Source organism: Nicotiana tabacum, chromosome 1 (assembly GCF_000715075.1).
Source record: "Nicotiana tabacum cultivar K326 chromosome 1, ASM71507v2, whole genome shotgun sequence".
NCBI classification, from domain to species: Eukaryota; Viridiplantae; Streptophyta; class Magnoliopsida; order Solanales; family Solanaceae; genus Nicotiana; species Nicotiana tabacum.
This window is the reverse complement of record NC_134080.1, coordinates 159,023,339-159,033,138: the sequence shown is the minus strand read 5'-3', so window position 1 is coordinate 159,033,138 and position 9,800 is coordinate 159,023,339. Positions and strand designations below refer to the sequence as shown.

General features: G+C 38.5%; 1 protein-coding gene across 1 annotated transcript; it reads left to right on the top strand.

Moving 5' to 3' along the window:
• The first annotated feature begins 513 nt into the window (after positions 1 to 513).
• LOC107770440 (vestitone reductase-like) lies at positions 514 to 2,939 on the top strand. The gene is made up of 4 exons (XM_016589749.2): positions 514 to 723; positions 1,414 to 1,932; positions 2,013 to 2,211; positions 2,540 to 2,939. Exons 1-4 carry the CDS (start codon positions 597 to 599, stop codon positions 2,682 to 2,684), a joined length of 990 nt encoding a protein of 329 aa, XP_016445235.1. The 5' UTR covers positions 514 to 596; the 3' UTR covers positions 2,685 to 2,939.
• Positions 2,940 to 9,800: the final 6,861 nt, after the last annotated feature.

Here is a 9,800-nt window from a genome sequence, read left to right as displayed (position 1 = left end):
ATCTCTTTATTGAATTGTGTGGATTTGCATACCGAAAAGGTCAATTACGTGGATTTTCATGTGCATAAAGACCACCCAAAGAGATTTGTTTTGTGATTTTTCACATACGATTCATTTTTTTTTATGTCGGGTGTCTATTATTTGCTTTTATGTCCGACAGATTCGAATTTGCGCTAAGAAAGTCTTACGCTGTAGTAAATCACTTCCTATTAAAGGTGACTTCATACTTATGACTCGAATTCCGTACTTTTGGTTAAGGATAGGAGAGACTTTGCACTGTGGTGGTACGTTTTATTTTAAGGAATGAACGTAGGGATGAAACTTCAATTTGTTTTATATTAAAAGAGGATTTTCTCATTTTGTTTCTCCTCTAGTCCATTTGTGTTGTGTACCATCCGGTTGAATGTCTTGCCATTTGTAAGAGATGAAAGCAAGGGGTAACTGACATATAACATGACAATTTATTTTACGTCTACTTCTCAACCACTTTGATACAACCTATGACCAATTGATAGTCACTATATAGAGACAGATAAAAAGAAAGAAGAGAACATAGGAAAAAGAGTAGTAGAAGAAGAAGAAATCACTAGAGGGAGATGGAAGAAGGAAAGGGGAAGGGAAAATTATGTGTAACAGGAGGAAGTGGTTATCTTGGATCATGGATGGTTATGAGACTTCTCCAACTTGGTTATTCTGTTAACACCACTATTAGGTCTCGTTCAGGTAATATGTTATGAGTTTAAGTTATATATACTATCAGGGTAAAAACAATTACACTATTAAATCATCCAAATAATATTTACCGGTAAGTCTCCTTAAAATATAAAATTTATAATCTTGAAAAATAAAACAGGTTACCAGCAATCCTGGGGTTTGGTTCCTCACGTGTTTTCAGTCTTTAATGGAACAGTATTTAGGCCAACTGCCATATTTGTTTTGCCATGGTCTTGTACCTTTTTTGTTTGCAGAAACAATTCTTGCCTCCGTGGTTTTATGACTAGTAAAATCAGACGAATAGAGGGCAGCCCGGTGTACTAAGCTCCCGCTATACGCGAGGTTCGGAGAAGGGCCGGACCACACGAAACTATAGTACGCAGCATTACCTTGCATTTCTGCAAAAGGCTGTTTTCACGGCTTAAACTTGTGACCTCCTGGTCACATGCAGCAAATTTACCAATTACGTCAAGGCTCCCCTTCAATCAGATGAATGTCTAATAAAATTCTGCAGGTCTTTTACTAAAAAAGATCTAATTAAATCTGACAACAAATAAAATGCAGGATGAAGTTTTATCTTCTTATTCATTTAATTGTTTTATGCGATAGTCCAATTGAAGTTACATTAGTTAGTCTTTTATTGATTATGAAATACATTCAAGTTTATGAAGATGAAAATTTTGAATCCACTGACTCTAGATCGCAAGAGGGATGTGAGCTACCTCACAAATCTTCCAGGTGCACAAGAAAGGCTGCGTATTTTTAAAGCTGATCTAGACAAACCAGAGAGTTTCAATCCACCAATTGAAGGCTGTATTGGTGTTTTTCATGCTGCACATCCAATTGATTTTGAGAACAAAGAGAGTGAAGAAACAATAACACAACAATCGATTAATGGGACTTTAGGTATTTTACAGGCGTGTCTGAATTCAAAGACAGTTAAACGTGTCGTGTACGCTTCTAGTGCATCTACGGTTATGGTTGATACTTCAAGTATAATACATGAAAACTCATGGACTAACGTGGATCTTGTGAGAACGTTAAAGCTTTTCGGAGGTTCTTACGCGATTAGCAAGACCTTAACGGAAAAGGCAGCTCTGGAATTTGCAGAAAAAAATGGAATTGATTTTGTGACTGTAATCCCTACTTGGATACATGGCCCCTTTATTACTCCTCAAATTCCTGGCTCTGTTCGCTCATCTATGGAAATGATTCTTGGTATGTATTAACTTATATTATCATTGATTCTCATTTGCCTAAGGTATGTTTTAATTAATAGTAGTCGGAAATTTTTGCAGGTCATCAAAATAATAGCATGAATTATCCTGCAGTAGTACCTTTTGTACATGTTGATGATGTGACAAATGCTCACATCTTCCTTCTTGACTATCCTAACGCGAAAGGGAGGTATATCTGTTCAGCTGTTGAAATAACACGTGAAAAGCTAGCTGAATTTCTTACAACTAGATACCCTGAATTTCAAAAACAAATTACTGAGTAAGTATAGACTCTTCATTCTTGCCTTAACTTCGATTTGTTGCTTGTTTTAAATTTTTCCCTCTTGGATAATGAGAGGAAAGAAGAAAGCGAAATATTAATTAATTAACTTTCTCAAAAGTGTATCAAAACATAATATACTCTTTCAAGGTTTACATATGACCTACGCTCCCTATTTTAAATAGAATGTTTTCTGCCAAAGAACATGTGATATTGTTCTCATAAGCTAAGTAATGCATATTTTGATTGCTTATATTAATATCTAGGCACAAGTCAAATTAAAATTTTTAATTTGAGACAATGAAAGAAACTAATTGAAGTATTGCAGGTATCGAGGGACAAGCAGTGAAGAACTTAAAATACCTAGCCTTTCACCAAAAAAGCTTTTGGAGACTGGATTTAAGTACAAGTATGGTCTTGAGGAAATGTTTGATGGAGCAATCGAGTGTTGTAAACAAAGAGGCATACTCTAATCCCTTTGTTTCAAATGTAATTAGAAAGTAGCCACTTGTTAATGTGAAAATAAAATTTGGACAAAATATCACGAGCTAAAACACGGAAAAACTCCAGAAAAATTCAGGAAGTTCAAAAATTTATGAGTTCAAACTCCAGGAACGATTCATGGAGTTTAAACTTTGACAATCTAAGTGTACTGAAAATTTGGTAGAGTTTCAAACTCCATGAACTCATGGAGTTCAAACCTTTATCAGTTCAAACTTTCAGAATGATTTTTGGAGTTCAAACTTTCACGGTATAAGTGTGAGAATTTGCTGGAGTTTCAAATACCATGAATGATTCATAGAAATTCAAACCTTTGTATCCAGAAATATTCATGGAATTCCAACTTCACAGCATTCTAAGACTGACCAATCTAGTTGAGGCATTTTATCAAACAACTCTCTAGCATAATTCAATTACAGCTTGACGAAAAAAGAATAATTCAACTACCAAATGAAATTAAATTTAAGAATTAGAGATCGTAACCTCAAGTCTAATGCCAGATGCGACAGTGATTGACGTGATCTGCTTGACAATAGCTGGGATTCCCACTGCTTTGACATTGTTTCAGTGATATGTAAGCCATACTTTGTTTTCGCCTTTGAGGCTTTGAGTGCTGAGATGGTGTTACGAAGACGGTTTGGCTTCGTTTCAACGATTAATGGATTTCATGCCTGCATAGAAAATTCAATAGTTATACTAACATTAAAAAATCCACGTTTTATTGTCATGAATTAGAGGTCCAAAGTAATTGTCAAATAAAATGTAGTGAAGGGGATTCGAAGCTTAGTTACAGTGTTTAGGAATGCTCAGCTAATTCGAAATGAAGGGTCAGGATTAGAAGTTCATTAATAAGGAGGAAGGGTCACGATCACGCTACGTCAGTAGATTGTTAGTTTGTTACAAAAACCCAACGCCAAGAGAGAGAAGGCAACGAATTTTCGGTAATTTCATTTCTCCCCCAAATTCTTCTTCTCTCTTCTGTTCTCTCTCCTTCTCTTCTTCTTCTAATTTTCTTCTCATCTATTTCTGCAGATTCTCAGTGGCTATGGCGACCTCTCTTTTCAGTTTTTCTAGTTAATTCAGTTATTTTTCATTGTAATTGTTTTCAGCTTTTCAGTTAATATAACCAGAAAATTGTCCCACAAAGTGTTGATTTCATTTTCGAATTGCAATTGAATTTAGATCCTTATCGGGATCCTTACAATTGGTATCAAACCCGCGATTCAGCGACTTGTGTGTGAGGAATGGCAGAAGGAACTCGTTTGAAGTTGATGGACGATAAACTTGCTAAGCATGACGAACTGTTGGCAGATGTGTTGAGCATCCAAGAGGAGGTTCGTAATACTCAGACGGGAATCCAAGGAACTTTGGAGTTGATTCTCGAGAGGTTGACAGCACTGGAAAGAGCTCCAGCAGGACCAAACAATGGAGGAGGATTGCTACCCCTTCCAGTTGTGGACAACAGACAGAACATGCCTCAAAATACGGCCATACCACCTCCTAAATAGGAATTGCCCACCTTTGAAGGATATGAGCCCAAGGTATGGTTGCGCAAATGTGAAAGGTATTTTAAGTTGTATAAAACTCAGGAAGATCAAAAAGTAGAAGTCGCTGCTCTTTATTTGAATGGATTAGCTGAGATGTGGTATCACTCCTTGTTGTTAAGCCAAGGAGTATTAACTTGGGTTGAATTTAAGAAAGAATTTATTAGTAGGTTTGGAGTAGTATTAGCTGACGATGTAGTCGAAGAGTTCAATAAGCTATCGCAAGAAGGAACTGTGGATGAATTCCTAGGGAAATTTGAAGATCTCAAAGCCTAGATGTTGGTTCGAAATCCACAGCTAGATGAATCTCGCTTCCTATCCAGTTTTATAGGGGCTTTTAAGGAGGAAATCAAGTTTGGAGTCAAGTTGTTCAAGCCTACGACATTGAGGTTTGCCATTGAGCAGGGTAGGTTACAGGAAAGGGCTATTGAGGCTGCACAAAAGAAGGAGAAGGCTAATGCTAAGAGCCTTCTAAGGGTAAACCTCACAGCTATCACTAGAAACCTACCAGCAAGCAAGACCACTACATTTAGATTGAACCCTAAGGTGTATGAACACATGAATAACAATCACTTGTGTTACAGATGTGGGAAAAAATATAACAGTGGCCATCAGTGCAAAGTGAAGCAATTGAACTGCCTCAAGGGTAAGGTGGAAGCTGAACCTCAACTGGAGGAACCTGAGATTACAGAAGTGCCAATACCATCTGATTTGATTATTGAAGGTGGAGTGGAACAGGAAATTCAGGAAACCATATGTATGAATGCACTTTCAGGCAATATCCAAGGAGAGAATTCCATTCTAGTAGGGGGGGGGTATGAAGAAAAAGCAAGTCATAGTGATGATTGATTCAGGGAGCACAAACAGTTTCGTAAATGAGCACACGATTAAAGAAACTGGCTATCAAGCTAGTTTTTGTCCACCAGTGAGGGTGACATTAGCAGATGGTAATTATGTCATGTGCACTACCCACTGCAAGGGATTCACATGGAAGATGCATGGCAGGTCATTCCAAGAAGGTCTTCTCACAAATGCTCCAGCAACATTCCAGGCCCTAATGAACCAGGTTTTTCAACCTTATCTGAGGAGATTTGTCCTAGTATTCTTTGATGATATACTCATTTACAGTTTAAATTTGGAGGAGCATGTTAGACATTTGATGGCTGTGCTAGACCTCTTGAGGAAGCATACCTTATTTGCTAAGAAGTCCAAGTGTTCCTTTGGACAAGCACAAGTGGAATACTTAGGTCATGTCATTACAAAAGAGGGAGTTTCCACTGATCCTGCTAAGATTCAAGAAATGGTAAACTAGCCCTTAGAGGATTCCTAGGACTGATTGGCCACTACAGAAAGTATGTGGATAATTACGGAACCATATGTAGACCCCTCACTGATCTATTAAAAAAGGATGCATTTAAGTGGAGTCAAGAAGCTGAGTTAGCTTTTTCAGCTCTCAAATCTGTCATGTCCTCAACACCAGTACTTGCATTGCCTGACTATGCTAAGGAGTTTGTGGTTGAAACTGATGCAAGCCATGGGGAATTGGAGTTGTGCTCATGCAAGAGGGTAAACCAATTGCTTATTTCAGCAAGGTGCTAGCTCAGAAACACAGGGGAAAGTCCATTTATGAAAAAGAGTATATGGCCTTATTGAGTGCTGTGGATAAATGGAGGCACTACTGGCAGTTCAAACATTTTATAGTTAGAACTCACATGGAGCATTATGAATTCAGAGTGTTGCCTTTTGGGCTCACAAATGCTCCAGCAACATTCCAGGCCCTAATGAACCAGGTTTTTCAACCTTATCTGAGGAGATTTGTCCTAGTATTCTTTGATGATATACTCATTTACAGTTTAAATTTGGAGGAGCATGTTAGACATTTGATGGCTGTGCTAGACCTCTTGAGGAAGCATACCTTATTTGCTAAGAAGTTCAAGTGTTCCTTTGGACAAGCACAAGTGGAATACTTAGGTCATGTCATTACAAAAGAGGGAGTTTCCACTGATCCTGCTAAGATTCAAGAAATGGTAAACTGGCCCTTAGAGGATTCCTAGGACTGATTGGCCACTACAGAAAGTATGTGGATAATTACAGAACCATATGTAGACCCCTCACTGATCTATTAAAAAAGGATGCATTTAAGTGGAGTCAAGAAGCTGAGTTAGCTTTTTCAGCTCTCAAATCTGTCATGTCCTCAACACCAGTACTTGCATTGCTTGACTATGCTAAGGAGTTTGTGGTTGAAATTGATGCAAGCCATGGGGGAATTGGAGTTGTGCTCATGCAAGAGGGTAAACCAATTGCTTATTTCAGCAAGGTGCTAGCTCAAAAACACAGGGGAAAGTCCATTTATGAAAAAGAGTATATGGCCTTATTGAGTGCTGTGGATAAATGGAGGCACTACTGGCAGTTCAAACATTTTATAGTTAGAACTCACATGGAGCATTATGAATTCAGAGTATTGCCTTTTGGGCTCACAAATGCTCCAGCAACATTCCAGGCCCTAATGAACCAGGTTTTTCAACCTTATCTGAGGAGATTTGTCCTAGTATTCTTTGATGATATACTCATTTACAGTTTAAATTTGGAGGAGCATGTTAGACATTTGATGGCTGTGCTAGACCTCTTGAGGAAGCATACCTTATTTGCTAAGAAGTCCAAGTGTTCCTTTGGACAAGCACAAGTGGAATACTTAGGTCATGTCATTACAAAAGAGGGAGTTTCCACTGATCCTGCTAAGATTCAAGAAATGGTAAACTGGCCCTTAGAGGATTCCTAGGACTGATTGGCCACTACAGAAAGTATGTGGATAATTACGGAACCATATGTAGACCCCTCACTGATCTATTAAAAAAGGATGCATTTAAGTGGAGTCAAGAAGCTGAGTTAGCTTTTTCAGCTCTCAAATCTGTCATGTCCTCAACACCAGTACTTGCATTGCCTGACTATGCTAAGGAGTTTGTGGTTGAAACTGATGCAAGCCATGGGGGAATTGGAGTTGTGCTCATGCAAGAGGGTAAACCAATTGCTTATTTCAGCAAGGTGCTAGCTCAGAAACACAGGGGAAAGTCCATTTATGAAAAAGAGTATATGGCCTTATTGAGTGCTGTGGATAAATGGAGGCACTACTGGCAGTTCAAACATTTTATAGGTAGAACAGATCACCATAGTTTGAAGTATCTTCTAGAGCAAAAGGTAACTTCAGCTATCCAACAGAAAGGCTTAACTAAGCTAATTGGGCTTGACTATGAATTTCAGTATAAAAAGTGAGCAGAAAATAGAGTAGCTAATGCTCTTTCTAGACAGCAAGAAGGGTTAGAAACTCAACTAAATTAAAGATCGAGACAGCTTTTGGCCATCAGTGTTTCTATTCCTACTTGGATGCATGAGGTAACTGCTAGCTATGAAGAAGACCTTTAGGTATATGAATTAATTCTTCAACTTTCCATTGACTTACAAGGCCCCAGTACTTGGCATTACTCAGCAGGGATTCTCAGAAATAAAGGGAAGGTGTACATAGGAGAAAATGGCAACCTAAGGCATCAGTTAAGGTGAAGTCCCCTTGGGCCATCTTTTTCGTGATTGTGGCTCAGGTTTTGCAATCGCGACTACACCAGTAAAACTACTAATGCAGTTATCCCAACTCCAAATATGTCCCAAACGTGTTCAAATATCTCTAGTCTATATCTAAACCATTCAAGCAAGTCACAAACTACTATATCAACTTATAAACATGTCAAAACTCAAATTATGATAAAAATATGCAAAACAAGAGGTTGAATTATTACATTATCAATCTATATATTGGCGAGATCGAGAGCATATGTACCATTGTTCTTCCCCTTAACAAGGAATCTTAAAGGGAATATTGGTTCAAATTAGTAAAACATACATACACAATATAACATTATTCTATCATTTAAAAAGGATGTTTACCCTTAGAACGGATAGCAATTAAATTTGTATGCGGTTTTAGGGATATGTGGATTGATTCAACACAAATAATCAAAGATATTAGATAAACGAGTTAAAGACAAAATGAATAACCAAACCAGTTATAATGTTATGGCCCAGCTTGAACTTTGGGTGGACGTTTTGCCTTCGATCGGACCCTCGGTTTGGAGCTAATAAAGAATGAATAACAAACAATAAAGTAATAGCTTTGCTATAGCTAGAGAGCAGTAAAAATAAAATTGTATTGTCTTGGCTTGCGTGTTACAATGTGTGTCCTATTAAATAAATAGTTTTCCCTTTTATATAGTAGGAGAGTTTCATCCTTAGTACAATTCTAAAAAGGGTAAAAATCCTCCTTTCTCGTTAATTACTGATTAGTTAACAACATCGGGCGAGATCTACACCATGATATCTGATTGATTGCGGATATCATGACCCTCTGTTAGTCATGTGCAACCGTTTGCCATGTTTTCAGAGGTCTTGGAGCTCGTTCTGGGTTCAGGGAGTGTTGTGTTATCAGGTACGATGGCAAGTGCTCCGTTCGGGCCTTGATAAAAAGAGTTCCTAGCTTCGAGTTTGATCTCATATATTTATACTCTTACTTTGTTTGATCCACCGGGAAATCAGGGTGTGCGTTAACCCCAATTTCACCCGTATACAAATAGTACCCTCATTTCCCACAGAGTAGGTTTTGCTGAAACGATGAGAAATGATAGTTGAACCCCAGTTCCTTCCTTCATACATTACAACCAAGGTGACAAATAAGCCAAAGCATCCCATCGATCGCGTCATTCTAACTTCGGACACGTGTCGGTCATTGGCTGGTTGTCTTGGAATGCAAAACGTCCCGTAATGATTGCATTTTCCCTATAAAATCTTTGACCTTTTATAATTCTTTAATTTTCCGATCCTGGCTTTTATCTTCAAATTTTCTAGCGGCTTTCAACTCTTTCAAATCTTTATATCTTCATCTCTAATCTTCATATTTTTTCTTAGATTTCTAACCCAGATCTTCATATCTTCATCCTATCTTCAATCTTTCATACCTTTCCTTTGAATCTTCATACTTCCCTATATCACGATGGCTAAAACTTCCAAAGTCGGTGCCTCAACAGTTGCCCCTTCTTCTTCTCACCTGGTCGTAGATGCCGAGGTGGCTGCTCCTCAGGTGGCTCCAGGGCCTCCCATGAAAAGCTTCATACCCGGGGGCTACTCTATGGGGATGACTTTAATGTTGAGAAGCCCTCTGCCAAACAAGGCTGGGGTGAAGGAGCATGGATGGGTATTAAAGATATCCTTCCCAAAGTCTGAGAGGACTATAAATGGGAAGGCAATGACATGGTTGTCCCTGGGCCTAAGGGCGATATTACTACCCACGTGGTAAGGTATTTAAGTGCTTACAATTACCCTTTCACGTTAGGCCTGGTAGACCCAATAATCCTGGCCTTTTGTAAGAGGTACGAGGTGTGCCTCAAGTAAATTCACCCGTCCCTCTAGAGGAGCCCTAAGAAGTATAGGGTACCAGACTATGACTTCCTTCACCACTTTAGGGATGAGCCCTAAGAATATGAAACCTTTGTCACCCATGGA

Bases quoted from the DNA above. Each gene is read 5' to 3' on its own strand.
- LOC107770440 (XM_016589749.2), top strand. From the start codon at position 597: ATGGAAGAAGGAAAGGGGAAGGGAAAATTATGTGTAACAGGAGGAAGT. The intron at 724-1,413 runs GTAATATGTTAT...CACTGACTCTAG, and splicing joins CACTATTAGGTCTCGTTCAG to ATCGCAAGAGGGATGTGAGC. The intron at 1,933-2,012 runs GTATGTATTAAC...AAATTTTTGCAG, and splicing joins ATCTATGGAAATGATTCTTG to GTCATCAAAATAATAGCATG.